Source organism: Triticum dicoccoides, chromosome 5A (genome assembly GCF_002162155.2).
Source record: "Triticum dicoccoides isolate Atlit2015 ecotype Zavitan chromosome 5A, WEW_v2.0, whole genome shotgun sequence".
Lineage (NCBI taxonomy): Eukaryota > Viridiplantae > Streptophyta > Magnoliopsida > Poales > Poaceae > Triticum > Triticum dicoccoides.
Window position 1 is genome coordinate 457,328,747 of NC_041388.1, and position 24,919 is coordinate 457,353,665.

At 45.4% G+C, this 24,919-nt stretch overlaps 1 protein-coding gene across 1 annotated transcript; it reads right to left on the bottom strand.

The window, feature by feature from the left end:
* Positions 1–7,268: 7,268 nt before the first annotated feature.
* LOC119297645 (protein transport protein Sec61 subunit gamma-like) lies at positions 7,269–8,979 on the bottom strand. The gene is made up of 3 exons (XM_037575358.1): positions 8,886–8,979; positions 8,686–8,801; positions 7,269–7,329 (listed from the first exon to the last, which is right to left on the bottom strand). The coding sequence occupies exons 1-2, from the start codon at positions 8,977–8,979 to the stop codon at positions 8,686–8,688; spliced, it is 210 nt and encodes a 69-aa protein (XP_037431255.1). The 3' UTR covers positions 7,269–7,329.
* Positions 8,980–24,919: the final 15,940 nt, after the last annotated feature.

A 24,919-nucleotide genomic window follows, 5' to 3' on the forward strand; every position in this document is an offset into this window, starting at 1 on the left:
CAATTGGTCTGAAATAGGCGAACGTCAACTTCTTGGAAATGACTTAATCACAGAGGCAGAGGAGATGTGTAAAGTCATTCGTGATAACCTCAAAGAAGCGCAATCGCGCCAGAAGAGGTACTATGATAGTAAGCACCGTGATTTGGCTTTCGAGATCGGAGATCATGTTTACCTCCGCGTCTCTCCAATGAAAGGTACTCGTCGCTTCGGTATCAAAGGGAAGCTTCCCCCTAGATACCTCGGTCCTTTCAAGATCATCAGCAAGAGAGGCGATCTCGCCTATCAACTCGAGCTTCCTTCAAACTTTGCAAATGTGCACGACGTGTTCCATGTATCTCAGTTCCGCAAGTGCTTCAAGACCCTTGACCGCACCATCAACTTCGAAGACATTGATCTCCAAGAAGATCTTTCTTATCGTGAGCACCCCGTTGCTATTCTTGAAGAGACTGAATGCAAGACTCACAATAAATCAATCAAATTCCTCAAAGTCAAGTGGTCACACCATTCCGACCATGAAGCCACCTGGGACCGCGAGGATCACCTCCGTTCTGAGTACCCGGCGTTCTTCCAGTCCTAGATCTCGGGACGAGATCCTTTCATAGTGGTGGAGTGTTGTAACACCCCGGATGTAATTTACCTAATATGTACTCCAACTCTTGCCGTTTCCGGCACTAAGTTATTTTATTTCCTCGGGATCGGGTTTTTGTCTCTGTGTGTTGTTGTCGTTGTCATGCATCTCATATCATGTCATCATGTGCATTGTATTTGCATATGTGTCCGTCTCATGCATCCGAGCATTTTCCCCATTGTCCGTTTTGCATTCCAGCGCTCCTATCTCCTCCGGTGGTATTTTCTACCTTCTTTTTCGTGTGTGGGGGTTAAACATTTCCGGATTGGGCCGAGACTTTCCAAGTGGCCTTGGTTTACTACCGATAGACCGCCTGTCAAGTTTCGTACCATTTGGACTTCGTTTGATGCTCCAACGGTTAACCGAGGGACCAAGAAGGCCTCGTGTGTGTTCAATCCCAACACCCTTCCAATCTGGCCCAAAACCCACCAAAACCCTCTCCATCATCTAGAGCATTCGATCACGATCGCGTGGCCGAAAACCGCACCTCATTTGGACTCTCCTAGCTCCTCCTATGTCTATAAATAGCACCCCCTCTGAAATTCAAGGGTCTCAACTCCTCTGCGCAACCGGACATGTCCGGCCTACGCCGGACAGCCTCCACCCGACCCGCCGCCGCCAATCGTGAAGTGCCATGTGGGCAGCGCGCCCACATCACCGCCCCCTCCGCCGCTGGCTCGCCAGGCCCGCGCGGGGCCCTCCCCGGCCCGCGCGCCCGCGACCGCCTGTCTCCCGCGCCCGATCGCGCGCCCCGCCGCCCGGCTTCGCTCGCCGCTACACTTCGATGCCGGCCACCGCAGCCGCCATTGCCAGTCACCGCCCCTCATTCCGGCGCCGGCGGATCTCGCCGCCACGCGCGCCGACGCCACGGGATCCGTCCAGCGCCGCCCCGCGCATCTCCAGCGAGGTGTCGGGCCACCTCGCCCGGAGATCTGGCCGTTTTTCCCCGCCACCGTCGAGCTCAACTCCGGCGACCTCCGATTCGGCTACAGTACCCGGCCAACCGCTATAGTGATCTCAGATCTAAAAATCCGGACGGTTGACTTTTGCCTCAAACCCTAGATAAATTGCATTTTTCATCATGCTATATCTCCGCATTCGTAGCTCCGTTTTGCGCATGTAGCATATCAAATTGTTCGTCTCAGAGAGTACATCATTTCATCTCATTGCATCATTTTCATTTGAGCTCATCTTGACGCCTGAAATGCTGTTGGAAGAGAGCTATTTGAGTTAATTGTCAGATCTGCTGCACCAAATAGCTTTTTGTCATTTTTGCCATGATTAATGTGTGCATGATATTCTCCTGAGGTCTACATGTGTTTTGTTATATGCCATGCTATATTTACAGAGGTGCTATCCATGTATTTTTGTGATATGTGTGGTGACTAGCACAAGCTTGCATAGTGGTGCATTCGTTAATGCTGATTTCAGGGACTTAGCAATTTCACTAAGTCCTTGATCTGTTCTTATCAATATGCCATATGTTAATGTAGTTTCCTAGTGATCCGTGCCTCTTTTGAGGATGATCAATAAGGATGATTTGTTACTCTTGTGTTAATTTCACTAAGTCTGAAACCTGTTTATCAATTGCACTTTTGCCATGATTGTTTGAACCTGTTAATGGATGAATTAGCCGTATCTCAGTGTTCATCTTTTGTCAAGCATCATGAATGGATCCCTGCCATGTATTTTGTTACCATATTTGAGTGCTGTAGCATAATTATCTTGATGCATTTAGATGGCTACTTGCTATTTATCACAGACCGGTGCCATATTTGTTTTGCTTGCCATTTCCAAACCGTGCATCCGATTCTGGTGATCTTTATATCGATTTCACCCGAAATCACCTCACCTTTCTAGTGGAACTCTAGAATTTCCAAGTTGAGGCCAGGTTCATTCTTTCCTTGTCAAATCTTGCATATGCACCACATATCGCATCCCGCATAGCATACCATGTTTGCATCATGTTGTTTGAGCTTTGCACGTGGTTGATTGTGTTCCTTTTGCTTGTTTGTCTTGTTTGGGTAGAGCCGGGAGAAGAGTTCACTAACGTGGAGCCCGTTGAGTTTGCTTTTGAGGATCGAGTCAACTCTGACAACTTTGCAGGCAAGATGGTCATACCCTCGAAATCATTTCTATATTTGCTTTGCTAGATGCTCGCTCCTTTGCTATGCCTATGCAATGATGCCTACCACTTGCTTATCATGCCTCACAAATTGCCATGTCAAACCTCTAACCCACCATGTCCTAGCAAACCGTTGATTGGCTATGTTATCGCTTTGCGCAGCCCCTCTTATAGCGTTGCTAGTTGCAGGTGAAGATTGGACATCGTTCCTTGTTGGAACATTATTTTCTTGTTGGGATATCACTATATTATCTTGTTATCTTAATGCATCTATATATTTGGTAAAGGGTGGAAGGCTCGGCCTTTTGCCTAGTGTTTTGTTCCACTCTTGCCGCCCTAGTTTCCGTCATATCGGTGTTATGTTCCCGGATTTTGCGTTCCTTACGCGGTTGGGTAATAATGGGAACCCGTTGACAAATCGCCTTGAATAAAACTCTTCCAGCAATGCCCATCCTTGGTTTTACCATTTGCCACCTAGCCTCTTTTTCCCTTGGGTTTCCGGAGCCCAAGGGTCATCTTATTTAAACCCCCCCGGGCCAGTGCTCCTCTGAGTGTTGGTCCAAACTAGAGCCCTGTGCAGCGCCCCCTCGGGGAAACTCGAGGTTTGGTTTTAGTTGAACGGGTTGCTCATCTTAGTGTGCCCTGAGAACGAGATATGTCCAGCTCCTATCGGGATTTGTCGGCACATTCGGGCAGTGTTGCTGGATTTGTTTTAACTTGTCGAAGTTTTCTTGTAGAACCAGGATACCGAGTCTGATCGGAATGTCTCGGGAGAAGGTTTATCCTTCGTTGACCAGGAGAGCTTGTCATGGGCTAAGTTGGGACTCCCCTGCAGGGATTTGAACTTTCGAAAGCCGTGCCCACGGTTATGGGCAGATGGGAATTTGTTAATGTCCGGTTCTAGATAACTTGAACCTTAACTTAATTAAAATGAATCAACTGTGTGTTACCATGATGGTCTCTTCTCGGCGGAGTCTGGGAAGTGAACACAGTGTGGGAGTAATGCTTGCCGTAGGCTGTTCTCTAGTTCTTCGTTCGTGCTTTGCCTTCTCTTCTTGCTCTCTTTTGCGAACAGGTTAGCCACCATATATGCTAGTCGCTTGCTGCAGCTCCACATATTACCTTGTCTTACCTATAAGCTTAAATAGTCTTGATCGATAGGGTGCGAGATTGCTTAGTCCCCGTGGCTCACAGATTACTTCCAAACCAGATACAAGGCCTGATGACTCCATTCCAGATGATGCGCTTGAGCTCAAGTGGGAGTTCGACAAAGACTCACGCCGTTACTATGTGTCTTTCCCTGATGATCAGTAGTGGTGCCCAGTTGGGGCGATCGGGACCATGTCGCTTGTAGGGGTTGATCTTTTATTTTGGTACCGTAGTCGGACCATGAGTGATTGGTTGATGTAATGCTATTTATGTACTTTGTTTGACGTGGCGAGTGTAAGCCAACTATGAACCTTTCCCCTTATTATCTATTTACATGGGTTGTTGTGAAGATTACCTTACTTCCGACATTGCTTTCAATGCGGTTATGCCTCTAAGTCGTGCTCCGACACGTAGGAGATATAGCCGCATCGAGGGTGTTACAGCCTGGGAGCTATTTCGGGCTGGTGCAGCGGCTGGTGGAGGCCTGTCCAAGGCTACAAGTCATCAAGTGCTCCGTATGCATTGAAGGTGCCCGTAGGGCCCTTGCCTGTGCTAAGGTGCACTGGGGCAAGCTGGATGCTGAGAAGCTTGTGAAGGACGGGCCACCGGCGGGGAAAGAGCATCACAAGCCCGAAAATTATTATAAGGATGTTCTGAAGGGTGCCTGCCTTGTGGTGGATGAATGTTCCAGAGATGTAATTTTTGAGTAAAACTCGCTAGTTTTGTCCCGTGCGCTGAAAACTTGTTCATATGCGCTAAGCAATGCTGTTTGAATTTAAAATATTACCTTCTATGCGGTTGTTTATCAATTCTGAGAGATGACGAGTCGTCGGCTTCTGCCCCCGTGCCACTAGTGCTGGGGTGTTCGGGGATAAACCTGAGCGCTCTTTTTCCCATGTTTGGGTCCTTCGAGGGAGGCGCTCAGCCCAACGAACAAGGCAATCAGACTATAATGCGTGAACACTCTCACTTAGCCATAGAATTCTATAATTTTTAATTTCAGCGAAGCCCCAGGTATTCGGAAGACCGAGTTCGGGACGCTATCCACGCCTTGGCCGGACAGAGCCGGCTCCTCGCTCTAGGCGGCACAAGTCTTTACGGACTCGAAAAAACCTCTCGAACAGCGACCAGCTCTTGCCTCATCATGACAGTCAGTTTTTGCTTTCTCCACTGAGGTGCTCGACCCAGCTCAACTGGGGCACAATCGCAGTGGTTCTCCTAGTGCTACCTTAGCCGATATAGCGGAACGTAAGGCACCAAAACATAGGAGCCGGGCAAACCCAACATTTTACCAAAGATATGATTCGGAGCCGATGCATATAATGCTATAAGTTCAGGGTGCCGCACTTATTAAAGTGTTCGAACTTCTCACACCATATTGAGGGGTACTAAAGCCCCTAGCGTATTTTGGACGTACCAAAGTGTACGGATGCAACATGTCGTTAAGGAACATATATTAAAAAAATGCAAAAATAGACAGAATCTATGCATTGTTTATTAAAGAGGGCTGCGATCAAAGCAGAACGATACAATTAATGCGATAAGCAAAAGGTTGGACTATGTAACATGTCCGTTCCATGGGCAAGCTGCGGGATAGTATGCGAAGGTATACTGCTCGTGATAGAGACCACCTGGGAGTTCCGTAATGTGGCATGGCTTGTCTGCTTCCCTGGTTCTTGCATCATTTGTGCGGCAATTGAACTACCGAACAGGCCTTCCGAAGAGTGGAGTCCCGAAAGTAAGAGAAAATTAAAAAATCGGCAGCCCCTAGTGTGGTTTAAGCCGTCTTTCGGGCGTGCCGTGATGGTGCCCCTCCCCCTGTACCCATGGTATTTCTAGAGCGTACACTACAAGAAATATGTCAACTTTTGACCACCACTATTGGTCACTGAATGGTCACAAATTTCCATTTGTGACCTTTTTGTGACCAAAAACATAAGGTCAAAAGCCGGCCGTCATAAATTGACTATAGCGACCTTTCTTCTGGAATGGTCCAAGATGTTTATGACCAAAATACGTCTACTGTGGCATTTTGGTCACTAGCAACCTCCCCAGGCCACGTAGGCATCCAGCGTGGCAATCTGATGTGGCACAAGATTCAGCCCGGTCCAATTCGATTTTCTACATGGGCCTAGCCCAACAGTTCAGCCTATTTGTGTTTTTTCCTGTCTGTCAATTTTTGGTTGGGTTCATGGGCCAAGTCCAATATTGCAGCCTTTTATTGTTGGGTTGTGGCCTTTTTGTCTAAACGAATTTAGTTTTTCTTTTTTCCCAAAAGTAGGGTCCACTAGTCAGATGGGTCCCAGTTGTCAGGTTCTATTAAAGTGGGACCCTTTTGGTAGCATCATATTATTCAAATTACAATTTGACAATTTGACAGAAATAAATAACCATGTTTAAATAAGAACAGACAGAAAACACAAGTAATATTTCAAATAACAAGAGCGAGAATCAATCACAGTCATACAAATATACTAGGACACAGTTACAACATAGATAAAAATACAATCAGTCACACAGATATAGGGACAATCATAATGAGAATTGACAATCAGCACAAACTGGGCTCCTGCTCCAGTCAGATGAAACTATATGCATGACTAACTACGCGACCATAGTCGACTAGGCTACCTTCGCTACACTAGGACAGCAATAGAACTATCATCATGCCTTCAGTCGTCGCCCTGTTACATGAATCAGAAGAAAAGAATCAAAACACTAGAGCCAATATATTATGAACATAACATTCAAAAAACGGACAAGTTCTTTAGAAAGATAACACAAATTCAGCTAATATAATGATTTTTGTCCGCAGATAGTTAAGACGATATACTCATTCATACAAGGTGACGCAAGAAAATAGAGCACTTTACTCATAGCATGTAGAGTATCATTATTAAGTTCATAGGGTTTATAGTGCTTGGACTTATTAGAGTGGTAGCATATCATCATATACACCCGTATGTTGTAGCCCATTTGAAATGTCTAGGAAGACTTATATTTAGGAATGGAGAGAGTAGAATGTAGCATGCGATAAAACCAAAGGATTAGCCAACAATAAAAGAAGGCACTTAATTAGTTCATTACATTTAGTTAAAACTGCTTCTATGAAGCGTAGGACTAAACCATTTAGTTAACACAATAAGAAGTGCCAAGGAGCATAGTATAGTACTGCACTAAAAGCACCAAGAATCTTCTAGACCAACAACAAAAACAACCAAGAAGCACTCATTTTTCAATTCATAGGGCTAAAAATATATTTATCAGAATGGAACTGAAATCAACCTCTTTATCTATCATCACAAGGTCAGTATGCTTGATAGGCCCATTATGAGTTGCCCTACGGTAATGCCGCAGATGAGATAGAGGACGCACACATTGCTGTAGACATTGGCAAGACAGGAACCAACAAAATGGTGCTTGCCATCTGCAAGGAGAAACAGAATACCAAAAAGGTTAGGAAAACAATATAGAATGATAAAACAAAGAAGAGATGCACCCACTCATTAGAGAAGTAGCATACCCAAAAACTGTGAAGCACAAATGGCCACCAAGAAAGCATATTGTAGTATACATTGACAAGATAGGAACCAACAAAATGCAACAGACTAAAACCAAACTTTATACAGCAGGGAATGATTTACAATAACCAAAAGATTTTGCACAACAATCAGTAAATAGGTAGTAGATATTAACACCCATGACATAGGACCAGCATAAAAAAAGAGCATCCGTGTAGAACAGGCATATAATCAGTGTAGTCAGCAAAAGATAGGGGGGAGAGAAATTGAAAAACCCAGAAAGAGCATTCATATATGAGGCACTAAGCTGTATGAACCAAAAGACTATTGACATCAGCTAGCAAAGAAAAGGCATTTGGCACCACACATATCGGCCGACCACATGAAACAGATAGAACAGACTGGTCGGCCATAGCTAACATGGTAAATAGAATAATGCACATATTGTAGAAGACACCACCAGCATGGATTCTAAGAAATGGATTGGAAGAGCTCAGGAAACACAATGTTCCTGGTCTGAGAATCAGTAGTACCATCTTCATTTTCAATCAGGATTTTCAAAGCCTTTTTGAGGTCACACGCGACACTGCTAGATAAAGCTGGCCATGCATGAACACAGGTGCATTAAAGTATAGATCAACACCGCATAACATGTGTCCTACAATATTTTGACTCCTGCCTATTTTCTTATTTTACAAAAGCTTGCCATGCGTGTATATATCAACTTTATATTGTGAATACATAAAGCTGGCCATGCGTGAACACAGGTGCATTAAAGAATGAAGAATACATCGACACATAGCACGAACAATGGACAAACATTGGTATGTAACCTGTCTACTCAGTAGGTGCCAATTTAGATGCACTGAATCGACACCAACTTGGGCGAACTGGTGGTATGTGCAGAAACAGCGAAACATTGCAAAAGCTCCTCTTTTCCCAAATTGTGTGGTGAGGAACCAGCCTGTGCCCCCAATTCGTCCTGTGGAGGCAACTAGCGGCAATGACTTAAGCATGACCCTAGTTCCCCACAGCTGATTACCCTTGACTCATCCGAATTCTCCTAACAAGGTAGAAATTGGCAGGTCTATTTGGAGGAAAAAAGGATCTACTAAAATCTAGCTTACTAAATATTGGTCAGATCGCAGGACTGTGCGCGCACACCGCAGATCCAACAGATCACAGCACGAGACAACAGGACCCAAGTCTAACTAAACCGTGCAAACAAGAGGGAGACGGGATCGGAGGAGACGCGTTCGCACCTAGCCGGAGCCAACGATGATGTTGTTGATGGGGATGAAGATGAGCTTGACGAAGAAGCCGACGAACCCCATGACGACGAACCCGATCACCGTCCGTGCCGCCACCTTGGTGAACTCTGCGCACCCAATCAGCGTCAGATCTGGCGAAAGAGGAAAACGAACCTGATCTAGACGAGCAGGCGCGAATCTTTGGTCCTTACCCTTGCAGTCGGGCTTGTGGCAGCGCTTGACGAGGCGAACGCTATCCTTGGCGAACTCGCGGAGGGGGTCAACCACGGAGTCGACGGCGTCCATGGCTGCTGCCGGCGGGAAGGCGAGATCTCCGAGCCGATGACGACGACGAGGTCGCGCGCATGAGGGGAAGGGAGGGGGGAAGCCAACGGGCGAATGGTGTGCTGTTTGGATTTGTGCTCTGGATCTGTGAGGCGGGGAGGAGGAGGCCCGGCGGCGAGCTATGGTGGGAGGATGTGGTCTGAATCGGGGAGAAGGGGGCGGGGGCAACGACGGCGACGGGAATGGATCTCCTCGCCGCGGCGGGATGGGGAAGGAGGGGGCAACGACGGGGGGCCGTTGTCGTTGGTCGTTGCAGGTCAAGAGCAGCGGAGCTTGGGGGGAGGCCGGCGGCGGGGTAGGAGTTGGGACAGCGGAGAGGGAGGTATGGGTCGGGGAGGGAGATCTGGGTCGGGGAGAGGGAGGCAGCACCGCATGGGTCGGGGAGAGGGAGAGGGAGGGGAGTGTGCTGCACGATGCTAGGGTTTGGTTGGCCAGCGTGCGTTAGGAGACGTTGGATCTGTATGGTGTGGACGGCTCAGATCGGCTTAGGGGGGTGATCCGTGGGAAGGGAGGTTCTGCCTTCTGATTGGTCCAAGAAATGTGTCATTTTGAAACAGGCATAACAAATTAAAAAAATCAAAAAAATGCCAAACCATCGCGTTGTGTCATCATATGTGGCCAAGTTCCTAGGAAAAATAACAAACTTGTAATACGGCAATTATTATAAAAAAGTGTTCTCAGAAACGAGCTATCACGTGTGGAGATCAATGGCTTTCAAGCCAAATGATCACTCTTATGGCCACATTCATGGCATAGTTTGTTCAAATGATCTCATATTGTGCACAAGGGTGCATATTGGAATGGCAAACAATGTTGCCTAAGGAAGTTTTCATTTTCTTTGGACGAAAAAACCATTTTCCATTTTTTGAGTGCCCAAAAGGAGGTTTTTTCGTGAAGGACCTCCCAAATAATTGTTGCAAAATTGGACCAAATCATTTTTCTAAAATACTAGGCCATATTTAATGCACAATTGACCAAATGGTTGGGTGTAAAAAGTTTTGATCCACCTCTCGTGAAAAAGACAAATTCCCGCTGATTCAGTTGGAAGCGAGTCAAATTTGAACCGCAGCTTCCTCATAGTTTGCTCTTTAATTTTTCCAAAAATCATTTCTAGGTACATAAGTATCTATTTTATCAGAGAAACTGTTGGGTTTCGTAGTAATTTCAAAAAATTTCCTACGCACACGCAAGATCATGTGATGCATAGCAACGAGAGGGGAGAGTGTTGTCTACGTACCCACGCAGACCGACTGCGGAAGCGTTGACGCAACATAGAGGAAGTAGTCGTATGTCTTCACGATCCAACCGATCAAGTACCGAAACTACGGCAACTCCGAGTTCGAGCACACGTTCAGCTCGATGACGATCCCCGGACTCCAATCCAGCAAAGTGTCGGGGAAGAGTTCCGTCAGCACGATGGCGTGGTGACGATCTTGATGCACTACAGCAGCAGGGCTTCGCCTAAACTCCGCTACAGTATTATCGAGGAATATGGTGGCTGGGGGCACCGCACACGGCTAAGGAATAGATCACGTGGATCAACTTGTGTGTTCTAGGGTGCCTCTGCCTCAGTATATAAAGGACTAGATGGGGGAGGCTGGCCGGCCAAGGTGTGCCGCGCCAGGAGAGTCCTACTCCCTCTGGGAGTAGGATTCCTCCCACCAATCCTAGTTGGAATAGGATTCGTGGAGGGGGAAAAGAGAAGGAGGGGGCCGGCCACCTCTCCTAGTCCTAATAGGACTAGGGGAAGGGGGAGGCGCGCAGCCCATGTACGTCTGCCTCTTCTCTTTTCCACTAAGGCCCATCATGGCCCATTTAACTCCCGGGGGGTTCCGGTAACCTTCCCGGTACTCCGGTAAAATCCCGATTTCACCCGGAACACTTCCAATATCCAAACATAGGTTTCCAATATATCAATCTTTATGTCTCGACCATTTCGAGACTCCTTGTCATGTCCGTGATCACATCCGGGACTCCGAACAACCTTCGGTACATCAAAATGCATAAACTCATAATATAACTGTCATCGTAACCTTAAGCGTGCGGACCCTACGGGTTCGAGAACAATGTAGACATGACCGAGACACGTCTCCGGTCAATAACCAATAGCGGGACCTGGATGCCCATATTGGCTCCTACATATTCTACGAAGATCTTTATCGGTCAGACCGCATAACAACATACGTTGTTCCCTTTGTCATCGGTATGTTACTTGCCCGAGATTCGATCGTCAGTATTCCAATACCTAGTTCAATATCGTTACCGGCAAGTCTCTTTACTCGTTCCGTAATACATCATCTCGCAACTAACTCATTAGTTGCAATGCTTGCAAGGCTTATGTGATGTGCATTACCGAGAGGGCCCAGAGATACCTCTCCGACAATCGGAGTGACAAATCCCAATCTCGAAATACGCCAACCCAACATCTACCTTTGGAGACACCTGTAATGCTCCTTTATAATCACCCAGTTATGTTGTGACGTTTGGTAGCACCCAAAGTGTTCCTCCGGCAAACGGGAGTTGCATAATCTCATAGTTATAGGACCATGTATAAGTCATGAAGAAAGCACTAGCAACATACTAAATGATCGGGTGCTAAGCTAATGGAATGGGTCATGTCAATCAGATCATTCAACTAATGATGTGACCCCGTTAATCAAATAACAACACTTTGTTCATGGTTAGGAAACATAACCATCTTTGATTAACGAGCTAGTCAAGTAGAGGCATACTAGTGACACTAAGTTTGTCTATGTATTCACACATGTATTATGTTTCTGGTTAATACAATTCTAGCATGAATAATAAACATTTATCATGATTATAAGGAAATAAATAATAACTTTATTATTGCCTCTAGGGAATATTTCCTTCAGTCTCCCACTTGCACTAGAGTCAATAATCTATATTACACAGTAATGATTCTAACACCCATGGAGCCTTGGTGCTGATCATGTTTTGCTCGTGGAAGAGGTTTAGTCAACAGGTCTGCAACATTCAGATCCATATGTATCTTGCAAATCTCTATGTCTCCCACCTAGACTAGATCCCGGATGGAATTGAAGCGTCTCTTGATGTGCTTGGTTCTCTTGTGAAATCTGGATTCCTTTGCCAAGGCAATTGCACCAGTATTGTCACAAAAGATTTTCATTGGACCTGATGCACTAGGTATGACACCTAGATCGGATATGAACTCCTTCATCCAGACTCCTTCATTTGCTGCTTCTGAAGCAGCTATGTACTCCGCTTCACATGTAGATCCCGCTACGATGCTTTGTTTAGAACTGCACCAACTGACAGCTCCACCGTTTAGTGTAAACACGTATCCGGTTTGCGATTTAGAATCGTCCGGATCAGTGTCAAAGCTTGCATCAATGTAACCATTTATGACGAGCTCTTTGTCACCTCCATATACGAGAAGCATATCCTTAGTCCTTTTGAGGTATTTCAGGATGTTCTTGACTATTGTCCAGTGATCCACTCCTGGATTACTTTGGTACCTCCCTGCTAGACTTATAGAAAGGCACACATCAGGTCTGGTACACAACATTGCATACATGATAGATCCTATTGCTGATGCATAGGGAACATCTTTCATATTCTCTCTATCTTCTGCAGTGGTCGGGCATTGAGTCTTACTCAATTTCACACCTTGTAACACAGGCAAGAACCCTTTCTTCGCTTGATGCATTTTGAACTTTTGTCAAGGTATGTTGTTTGTGAAAGTCCAATTAAGCGTCTTGATCTATCTCTATAGATCTTAATGCCTAATATGTAAGCAGCTTCACCGAGGTCTTTCATTGAAAAACTCTTATTCAAGTATCCCTTTATGCTATCCAGAAATTCTATATCATTTCCAATTAATAATATGCCATCTACATATAATATCAGAAATTCCACAGAGCTCCCACTCACTTTCTTGTAAATACAGGCTTCTCCAAAAGTCTGTATAAAACCAAATGCTTTGATCATACCATCAAAGCGTTTATTCCAACTCCGAGAGGCTTGCACCAGTCCATAAATGGATCGCTGGAGCTTGCACACTTTGTTAGCTCCCTTTGGATCGATAAAACCTTCTGGTTGCATCATATACAACTCTTCTTCCAGAAATCCATTCAGGAATGCAGTTTTGACATCCATCTCCAAATTTCATAATCATAAAATGCAGCAATTGCTAGCATGATTCGGACAGACTTAAGCATCGCTACGGGTGAGAAGGTCTCATCGTAGTCAATCCCTTGAACTTGCCGAAAACCTTTCGCGACAAGTCGAGCTTTGTAGACAGAAATATTACCGTCAGCGTCAGTCTTCTTCTTGAAGATCCATTTATTCTCAATTTCTTGCCGATCATCGGGCAAGTCAACCAAAGTCCATACTTTGTTCTCATACATGGATCCCATCTCAGATTTCATGGCTTCAAGCCACTTTGCAGAATCTGGGCTCACCATTGCTTCTTCATAGTTCATAGGTTCATCATGATCAAGCATCATGACTTCCAGAACGGGATTACCGTACCACTCTGGCGCGGATCTTACTCTGGTTGATCTACGAGGTTTAGTAGTATCTTGTTCTGAAGTTTCATGATCATTATCATTAACTTCCTCACTAATTGGTGTAGGTGTCACTGAAACATTATTTTGTGATGTACTACTTTCCAACAAGGGAGCAGGTACAGTTACCTCGTCAAGTTCTACTTTCCTCCCACTCACTTCTTTCGAGAGAAACTCCTTCTCTAGAAAGTTTCCGAATTTAGCAACAAAAGTCTTGCCTTCGGATCTGTGATAGAAGGTGTATCCAATAGTTTCCTTTGGATATCCTATGAAGACACATTTCTCCGATTTGGGTTCGAGCTTATGAGGTTGAAGCTTTTTCATATAAGCATCGCAGCCCCAAACTTTTAGAAACGACAACTTTGGTTTATTGCCAAACCATAGTTCATAAGGTGTCATCTCAACGGATTTTGATTGTGCCCTATTTAACGTGAATGTGGCCGTCTCTAGAGCGTATCCCCAAAACGATAGCGTAAATCAGTAAGAGACATCATAGATCGCACCATATCTAGTAAGGTATGATTACGACGTTCGGACACACCATTACGCTGAGGTGTTCCGGGTGGCATGAGTTGCGAAACTATTCCACAATTTTTCAAATGTACACCAAACTCGTAACTCAAATATTCTCCTCCACGATCAGATCGTAGAAACTTTATTTTTCTTGTTACGGTGATTTTCAACTTCACTCTGAAATTCTTTGAACTTTTCAAATGTTTCAGACTTATGTTTCATTAAGTAGATATACCCATATCTGCTTAAATCATCTGTGAAGGTGAGAAAATAACGATATTCGCCACGAGCCTCAATATTTATCGGACCACATACATCTGTATGTATGATTTCCAACAAATCTGTTGCTCTCTCCACAGTACAGGAGAACGGTGTTTTGGTCATCTTGCCCATGAGGCACGGTTCGCAAGTACCAAGTGATTCATAATCAAGTGGTTCCAAAAGTCCATCAGTATGGAGTTTCTTCATGCGCTTTACACTGATATGACCTAAACGGCAATGCCACAAATAAGTTGCACTATCATTATCAACTTTGCCTCTTTTGGCTTCAACATTATGAATATGTGTATTACTACTATCGAGATTCAATAAGAATAGACCACTCTTCAAGGGTGCATAACCATAAAAGATATTACTCATATAAATAGAACAACCATTATTCTCTGATTTAAATGAATAACCGTCTCGCATCAAACAAGATCCAGATATAATGTTCATGCTTAACGCTGGCACCAAATAACAATTATTTAGGTCTAATACTAATCCCGAAGGTAGATGTAGAGGTAGCGTTCCGACCGCGATCACATCGACTTTGGAACCGTTTCCCACGCGCATCGTCACCTCGTCCTGAGCCAATCTTCGCTTAATCCATAGCCCCTGTTTCGAGTTGCAAATATTAGCAACAGAACCAGTATAAAATACCCAGGTGCTACTGCGTGCATTAGTAAGGTACACATCAATAACATGTATATCACATATACCTTTGTTCACCTTGCCATCCTTCTTATCCGCCAAATACTTGGGGCAGTTCCGCTTCCATTGACTAGTCTGCTTGCAGTAGAAGCACTCAGTTTCAGGCTTAGGTCCAGACTTGGGTTTCTTCTCTTGAGCAGCAACTGGCTTGCCGTTCTTCTTGAAGTTCCCCTTCTTCTTTCCTTTGCCCATTTTCTTGAAACTAGTGGTATTGTTGACCATCAACACTTGATGCTCCTTCTTGATTTCTACCTCCGCAGCTTTCAGCATCGCGAAGAGCTCGGGAATAGTCTTGTTCATCCCTTGCATATTATAGTTCATCACGAAGCTCTTGTAGCTTGGTGGCAGTGATTGAAGAATTCTGTCAATGACGCAATCATCTGGAAGATTAACTCCCAATTGAATCAAGTGATTATTATACCCAGACATTTTGAGTATATGCTCACTGACAGAATTGTTCTCCTCCATCTTGCAGCTATAGAACTTATTGGAGACTTCATATCTCTCAATCCGGGCATTTGCTTGAAATATTAACTTCAACTCCTGGAACATCTCATATGCTCCATGACGTTCAAAACGTCGTTGAAGTCCCGATTCTAAGCCGTAAAGCATGGCACACTGAACTATCGAGTAGTCATCAGCTTTGCTCTGCCAGACGTTCATAACATCCGGCGTTGCTCCTGCAGCAGGCCTCGCACCCAGCGGTGCTTCCAGGACGTAATTCATCTGTGCAGCAATGAGGATAATCCTCAAGTTGCGGACCCAGTCCGTGTAATTGCTGCCATCATCTTTCAACTTTGCTTTCTCAAGGAACGCATTAAAATTCAACGGAACAACAGCACGAGCCATCTATCTACAACCAAACATAAACAAGCAAGATACTAATCAGGTACTAAGTTCATGATAAATTTAAGTTCAATTAATCATATTACTTAAGAACTCCCACTTACATAGACATCCCTCTAATCCTCTAAGTGATCACGTGATCCAAATCAACTAAACCATGTCCGATCATCACATGAGATGGAGTAGTTTCATCGGTGAACATCATTATGTTGATCATATCTACTATATGATTCACGCTCGACCTTTCGGTCTCCGTGTTCCGAGGCCATATCTGTATATGCTTGGCTCGTCAAGTATAACCTGAGTATTCCGCGTGTGCAACTGTTTTGCACCCGTTGTATTTGAACGTAGAACCTATCACACCCGATCATCACGTGGTGTCTCAGCACGAAGAACTTTCGCAACGGTGCATACTTAGGGAGAACACTTCTTGATAATTTAGTGAGAGATCATCTTATAATGCTACCGTCAATCAAAGCAAGATAAGATGCATAAAAGGATAAACATCACATGCAATCAATATAAGTGATATGATATGGCCATTATCATCTTGTGTTTGTGATCTCCATCTTCGAAGCACCGTCGTGATCACCATCGTCACCAGCGTGACACCTTGATCTCCATCGTAGCATTGTTGTCGTCTCGCCAAGTTTGTGCTTCTACGACTATCGCTACCGCTTAGTGATAAAAGTAAAGAATTACATCGCGATTGCATTGCATACAATAAAACGACAACCATATGGCTTGTGCCAGTTGCCGATAAGTAGGTTACAAAACATGATCATCTCATACAATAAAATTCAGCATCATGCCTTTACCATATCACATCACAACATGCCCTGCAAAAACAAGTTAGACGTCCTCTACTTTGTTGTTGCAAGTTTTACGTGGCTGCTACGGGTCTCGCGTAAGCGTACGCATAATGTTGGTCCGGGTCGTCTCGTCCAACAATGCCGCCGAACCAAAGTATGACATGCTGGTAGGCAGTATGACTTATATCGCCCACAACTCACTTGTGTTCTACTCGTGCATATAACATCAACATAAATAACCTAGGCTCGGATGCCACTGTTGGGCTTCGTAGTAATTTCAAAAAAATTCCTACGCACACGCAAGATCATGTGATGCATAGCAACGAGAGGGAAGAGTGTTGTCTACGTACCCACACAGACCGACTGCGGAAACGTTGACGCAACATAGAGGAAGTAGTCGTACGTCTTCACGATCCAACCGATCACGTACCGAAACTACGGCACCTCCGAGTTCGAGCACACGTTCAGCTCGATGACGACCCCCGGACTCCGATCCAGCAAAGTGTCGGGGAAGAGTTCCGTCAGCACGACGGCGTGGTGACGATCTTGATGCACTACAACAGCAGGGCTTCGCCTAAACTCCGCTACAGTATTATCGAGGAATATGGTGGCTGGGGGCACCGCACACGGCTATGGAATAGATCACATGGATCAACTTGTGTGTTCTAGGGTGCCTCTGCCTCAGTATATAAAGGACTAGAGGGGGGGAGGCTGGCCGGCCAAGGTGTGGCGCGCCAGGAGAGTCCTACTCCCTCTGGGAGTAGGATTCCCCCCCCCCCCAATCCTAGTTGGAATAGGATTCGTGGAGGGGGAAAAGAGAGGGAGGTGGCCGGCCACCTCTCCTAGTCCTAATAGGACTAGGGGAAGGGGGAGGCGCGCAGCCCATGTAGGGATGCCCCTTCTCTTTTCCACTAAGGCCCATCATGGCCCATTTAACTCCCGGGGAGTTCCGGTAACCTTCCCGGTACTCCGGTAAAATCCTGATTTCACCCGGAACACTTCCGATATCCAAACATAGGCTTCCAATATATGAATCTTTATGTCTCGACCATTTTGAGACTCCTCGTCATGTCCATGATCACATCCGGGACTCCGAACAACCTTCGGTACATCAAAATGCATAAACTCATAATATAACTGTCATCGTAACCTTAAGCGTGCGGACCCTACGGGTTCGAGAACAATGTAGACATGACCGAGACACGTCTCCGGTCAATAACCAATAGCGGGACGTGGATGCCCATATTGGCTCCTACATATTCTACGAAGATCTTTACCTGTCAGACCGCATAACAACATACGTTGTTCCCTTTGTCATCGGTATGTTACTTGCCCGAGATTCGATCGTCGGTATTCCAATACCTAGTTCAATCTCGTTACCGGCAAGTCTCTTTACTCGTTGCATAATGGATCATCTCACAACTAACTCATTAGTTGCAATGCTTGCAAGGCTTATGTGATGTGCATTACCGAGAGGGCCCAGAGATACCTCTCCGACAATCGGAGTGACAAATCCCAATCTCGAAATACGCCAACCCAACATCTACCTTTGGAGACACCTGTAATGCTCCTTTATAATCACCCAGTTACGTTGTGACATTTGGTAGCACCCAAAGTGTTCCTCCGGCAAACGGGAGTTGCATAATCTCATAGTTATAGGAACATGTATAAGTCATGAAGAAAGCAATAGCAACATACTAAACGATCGGGTGCTAAGCTAATGGAATGGGTCATGTCAATCAGATCATTCAACTAATGATGTGACCTCATTAATCAAATAACAACACTTTGTTCATGGTTAGGAAACATAACCATCTTTGATTAACGAGCTAGTCAAGTAGAGGCATACTAGTGACACTAAGTTTGTCTATGTATTCACACATGTATTATGTTTCCGGTTAATACAATTCTAGCATGAATAATAAACATTTATCTTGATTATAAGGAAATAAATAATAACTTTATTATTGCCTCTAGGGCATATTTCCTTCAGATTCAACCACTAGCTAGGAACGGTCATTCCCCCTATTTTGACCGCATTTTGAAACGGGCATAAAAAATTCAAAAAAATCAGAAAATTGGAAACCTTCACATTATGTCATTATATCTGGCCAAGTTCCCAGGAAAAATAATAAACTTGTAATACGGCAATTATTTTAAAAAAGTGTTCTTAGAAACGAGCTATCACGTGTGGAGATCAATGGCTTTAAAGCCAAATGATCAATCTTATGGCCAGATTCATGGCATAGTTTGCTTAAATGATCTCATATTGTGCACCAGGGTGCATATTGGAATGGCAAACAATGTTGCCTAAGGAAGTTTTAATTTTATTTGGACGAAAAAACTATTTTCCATTTTTCGAGTGCCTAAAAGGAGGTTTTTTTGTGAAGGAACTACCCAATAATTGTTGCAAAAATGGACCAAATTAATTTTAGAAAATACTAGGACATGTTTAATGAACAATTGACCAAATGGTTGGGTGTAAAAAGTTTTAATCCACCTCTCATGAAAAAGACAAATTTCCGTTGATTTAGTTGGAAGCGGGTCAAATTTGAACTGTAGCTGCCTTGTAGTGTGCTCTTTATTTTTTCCAAAAATCATTTCTAGGTACATAACTATCTATTTAATCATAGAAACACCAAAAAAATTCCAAGATTCAACCACTAGCTAAGAACGGTCATTCCCGCCGTTTTGAACACATTTAGAAACGGGCATAAAAAATTCAAAAATAATCAAAAAATTGGGAAACCTTCGCATTGTGTCATTATATGTGGCCAAGTTCCTAGGAAAAATAACAAACTTGTAATACGACAATTATTTTAAAAAAGTGTTCTAAAAAACGAGCTATCACGTGTGGAGATCAATGGCTTTCAAGCCAAATGATCAATCTTATGGCCACATTCATGGTATAATTTGTTCAAATGATCCCATATTGTGCACAAGGGTGTATATTGGAGTGGCAAACAATGTTGCCTAAGGAAGTTTTCATTTTCTTTGGACGGAAAAACCATTTTCCATTTTTCGAGTGCCCAAAAGGAGGTTTTTTTGTGAAAGACCTCCCAAATAATTGTTGCAAAATTGGACCAAATCATTTTTATAAAATACTAGGCCATATTTAATGCACAATTGACAAAATTGTTGGGCCTCAAAAGTTTTGATCCACCTCTAGTGAAAAAGACAAATTCCCGCCGATTCAGCAGGAAGCGGGTCAAATTTGAACTGCAGCTGCCTCATAGTTTACTATTTATTTTTTACAAAAATCATTTATAGTTACATAAGTACCTATTAAATCATAAATACATGGTTTGATGGCGATACATCGAGGTTTGGGCGGTGGCCAAGGCCCCCAACTCTAGAGCGCGTAAACTCGCATGCCCGACGCGTGGTCACCGCGTGGCTGTGGCGTTTCCTTGTGTTCTGGGAAGCCTAGGCATGTCTAGTGGGTTGGGCACTCCCCAGGAAGGTTCGAGGAAGAAAATTACAACATAAGATTCTCACGAGGAGACCGATCGATGCTCAAACATGAATTAGCAGCCAAGTGTTTGATTAGTGGTACGGGAAATGCACATGGCCAATGGGCGTGAGTTTTTGCTGAGGATGATCATCGACTAAGAAGAATGTCTTCGCAAATTTTCAGATCAAAAGGAGGATCCTAGGTGGTACTTGCTTTGCAAAGTACCACACTGGACAGAAATATGAATGTTGAAGCTGGGCTCAAAATAATGAATGGATTGAGCTGAAATTTGGTGGAGGATAGTTATTTGGGCATTGGAAAGCACCGTAGAAAATCGATACCATTTGGACATGCCAAAGTGGTACTTCCTTCACAATGCTCTTCTATGGACAGAAACTTGGGAAAACTAGTGAGGGAAATTGGATAAATGAAATGAGCTCAAATTTGGTGTAGGTAAGTTACATAGGTATGGTTTTGCCTTGGTAGATTTTCAGATCATTTGGGTAAGCCTAGCTAGTACTTACTTCACAAAGCTTCGCTCGAGGTAGAAACTTTGAAAATTTCCTGAGAAAGATTGACTAGGAAAATGGAGCTGAATATTGTCATGTGGCGATGATTTGGGTATGGAAGAGTGCCCAAAGAGTTTGAGGTTAATAGGAGGGGTCTAGATAACACTTGCTTTGCAACGTGCCAATTTGGCCATAAAATATAAATTGAACTTGGGCTCACATAGATAATTTGCCTGAGCTGCAATTTGGAGAAGGGTGATAATTTGGGCATATGAAGAAGCTTTATAAATTTCATGTCATTTGAATATATAGAAAAGTTACTTCCTTCACAATGCTTCTAGGTGGACAAAAACTTTGGAAATTTGCCGAGGAAGATTTGCTAGGCAAGTGGAGCTGAATTTTGTCTTGCGGTAATGATTTGGATAGGAAAGAGTGCCCAAAAATTCCGAGGGCAATCAAGAATATATAAATAGCACTTCCTTCATAAAGTGCTGTCATGAACAGAATAGGAAAATGAATATTGTTGAATTAGTTTTGAACTAGGCAAGGAAGGATTTTTACATATTTGATGAAGATATGACCCAAAGAATTTATGAGATTTTTTGGGAATTTTGGGAATGACAAAACTATAGGTTGCTTCACAACCTAGGGCAAAAACTGCCACATGGACATGACACATAGGCAAAACTGATGAGGTGGCGCCTAGTCATAGCAACCCACCACAATTTACAAGGTTATGACCATCTATATTGGTCATGATCAGCTAGAAACAAGGCAGCAGACCAGTGCTATATGCTTTATGACCATTTCGTGTAAGGAAATTACGACCTTTCTGACCAAAATGGTCATTATAGTTTAGGTTTTGGAGCCCCCCGAACAATTTTTGCCAATTGGTCTAAAATGGTCATAGATCTATGACCAATTCTTCCAGGGTCACTAACAAAAGGTCACAAGTTGACATATTTCTTGTAGTGGTAGTTATGTACGCGAAGTACTGGTATCGCATTTTTCCGAGGGCTGGGGTTGGGGCCGCATTGCTATGCCTGCTCGTGTCGTGCCAGGCGGTCTTGTTGTAGGTTACTCCGGGCGCGCTTGACGGTGTTCGGTCGTTTAATGGCCGGACTGGAGAACTGCCTGGAGAGGCTGCTTTGGACTTCCGCTGCAAGGGCCGCCGTGTGCTCCTCCATTCGGAGGGAGCGCTCGGTGTTTCCATTGACCGTAATTACTCCTCAAGGGCCTGGAATCTTGAGCTTAAGGTATGCGTAGTGCGGTACCGCATTGAACTTGGCGTATGCGGTTCGTCCGAGCAGTGCGTGATAACCACTGTGGAATGGGACTATGTTGAAGATTAAGTCCTCGCTCCGAAAGTTATCCGGAGATCCGAAGACCACTTCAAGTGTTACTGAGCCTGTATAGTTGGCCTCTACACCTGGTATTACGCTTTTAAAGGTCGCTTGGTGGGCCTAATCCTCGAGGGATCTATGCCCATTTTCCGCACTGTATCCTGGTAAAGCAGGTTCAGGCTACTGCCGCCGTCCATAAGGACTCTAGTGAGATGAAATCCGTCAATAATTGGGTCTAGAACCAATGCAGCGATTCCGCCATGACGGGTGCTGGTGGGATGGCCCCTTCGATCAAAGGTGATTGGGCAGGAGGACCATGGGTTGAACTTTGGGGCGACAGGCTCTATCGCATATACGTCCCTTAACGCGCGCTTCCGTTCCCTCTTGGGGATGTGGGTTGCGTATATCATGTTCACCGTCCGCACTTGTGGGGGAAAACCCTTCTGTCCACTGTTGTTTGGCGGCCGGGGCTCTTCATCGTCATTGCTATGCAGCCCCTTGTCTGTATTTTCGGCATGTAACTTGCTCGCGTGCTTGAACACCCAACAATCCCTGTTAGTGTGATTGGCCGGCTTTTCGGGGGTGCCATGTATCTGGCACAAGCGGTCGAGTATTCGGTCCAAACTGGACGGGCCCCTTGGATTTCTTTTGAATGGCTTTTTCCGCTGACCGGATTTATAGCCTCTGAATCCGGCATTAACTGTCGTATCCTCAGCATTGTCGCCGTTAATGCGGCGCTTCTGCTTGTTGCGATGCGACCTACCACTACTGTCCCTGGTATCCGAGTTACCAGGGTTCTTGGTCATGTTGTTGCTATGTGCTGCCATAGATTTCCGCTTTTCTTGTCGAAGGTGCCGGGAAAGCCACTCGTCACGGATATTGTGCTTGAAGGCTGCTAGGGCCTCAGCGTCCGGACAGTCGACTATTTGATTTTAATTTGTTAGGAACCATGTCCAGAATTGCCTGGCCGATTCCTCTGGCTGCTGAATTACGTGACTTAGGTCATCGGCGTCTAGGGGTCGCACATAAGTGCCCTGGAAATTGTCGAGGAATGCGGCTTCCAGGTCCTCCCAACAACTGATTGATCCTGTTGGCAAGCTGTTAAGCCAATGCTGAGCTGGTCCTTTAAGCTTGAGTGGGAGGTATTTGATGGCGTGGAAATCATCGCCGCGGGCCATGTGGATATGAAGGAGATAATCCTCGATCCATACCGCAGGATCTGTTGTGGCATCATATGATTCTATATTTACGGGTTTGAAACCCTCGGGGATTTGATGATCCATTATTTCATCTATGAAGCATACTGGATGTGCGGCGACTCTGTACTAGGCTATATCACGACTTAGCTCCAATGAGCTTTGTCTACTATGTTCGGCCCTACCGAATTTGTGGCCGGCGTGACGGTTACCATCTCGAGCCGTGGGGCGCCCACGCGATCCATATATCGATCTTGTTTGCCTTGCTTTGTCCTCCAACATATCTCGTAAGTCCGGTGCATATTCCCGTGCCTTGGTACGGGGTGCGGCTTGAGTGGAGGGCCGAGAGGCCTCTCTGTCGCGGCCACGAGGTGGCCGGTCGGCCCCATCAAGTGCTTCCTCCTCTAATCGGGGTAGCAACCTGCGCTTTGGGTAGCTCTTCGAGGGGCGTTCGAGCTTATGCTCTTCGGCCGCAAGGACTTTAGTCCATCTGTCGACTAGAAAATCTTGATCAGCTCTAAGCTGTTGCTGTTTTTTCTTGAGGCTTCTTGCCGTGGCCATAAGCCTGCGTTTAAAACGCTCTTGCTCGACAGGATCCTCTGGCATGACGAATTCGTCGTCGTCGAGGCTTGCCTCGTCTTCGGAGGGAGGCATATAATTATCGTCCTCGACCTCGCTCTCTGCCGCTCTCTCATGAGGGCTGGTTTCTCCATCCTCCTGTGCTAAATCTTGTTGGAGGGGGTTTTCTTCGGCACTCTCCGGAGTATTATTATCTCCCGTGCTGGAATCGCCGTCTTTGTTTTGGCGGGATTTTGATCGGCGCCGCTGACGCCGGCGGTTAGGCTATTTCTTGGAGGGGTCATCCTCCGCTGTTCCATCGCCATCTCCATCTTTTGGGGTGTCCACCATGTATATGTCATATGACGAGTTGGCTTTCCAGGGCCTAATAGGCGCTGGTTCTTCATCGTCTCCTTCATCGGCGTCCATACCGTCGATGTCTTCGGAGTCGAAGTCAAGCATGTCGGTTAAATCGTCGAGAGTGGCTACAAAGTGGGTGGTGGGTGGGCTTTGAATTTCTTCATCGTCCGTACCCCAACCTTGCTGACTGTAGTCCGGCCAGGGCTCTCCTGATAAAGAGAGAGAGTTCAGTGTCTTCAGAATATCGCTGTAAGGCAAGTGCTAAAAGATGTCCGCGGCAGTAAACTCCATGATCGGCGCCCAATCGGATTCAATCGGCAGGGGCGCGGAGGGTTCCGAGTCCGGAGAGGAGTCCGGCTTCTTGGAGTTATGAGTCTCGCGGAGTGCGGGGCTGGTGTTCGGCTCGATCGCCATTGGGATCCCAGCCCCCGAGGCAGCGTCCAACCACTCATCCTCGATCGGTGCAGTAGGCTCTGAATTAAGGGTCGAAGCCGATGCGGGTGCGGCCTCCAGGGCATTGTTCGGCGACAGAGCTAGATCATGCTCGTCGTGACAGTGCGGCGCGCTCGGCAGTGGCTCGAATCCGTCGAAGAACAAGTCCCCGAGGATATCAGCCGTGTAGTTTAAACTTCCAAATCTGACCTGACGGCCAGGGGCGTAGCTTTCGATCTGCTCTAGATGGCCAAGTGAATTGGCCCGTAGTGCGAAGACGCCGAAGACGAAGATCTGTCCGGGGAGGAAGGTCTCACCCTGGACTGCATAGCTATTGATGGTCGTAGGAGCCATCG

What these genes read in the sequence shown, in the direction of transcription:
- LOC119297645 (XM_037575358.1), bottom strand. Translation starts at nt 8,979, where the DNA reads ATGGACGCCGTCGACTCCGTGGTTGACCCCCTCCGCGAGTTCGCCAAG. An exon ending in CCACAAGCCCGACTGCAAGG is followed by an intron (nt 8,802 to 8,885) that starts GTAAGGACCAAA and finishes TTGGGTGCGCAG; the next exon opens with AGTTCACCAAGGTGGCGGCA.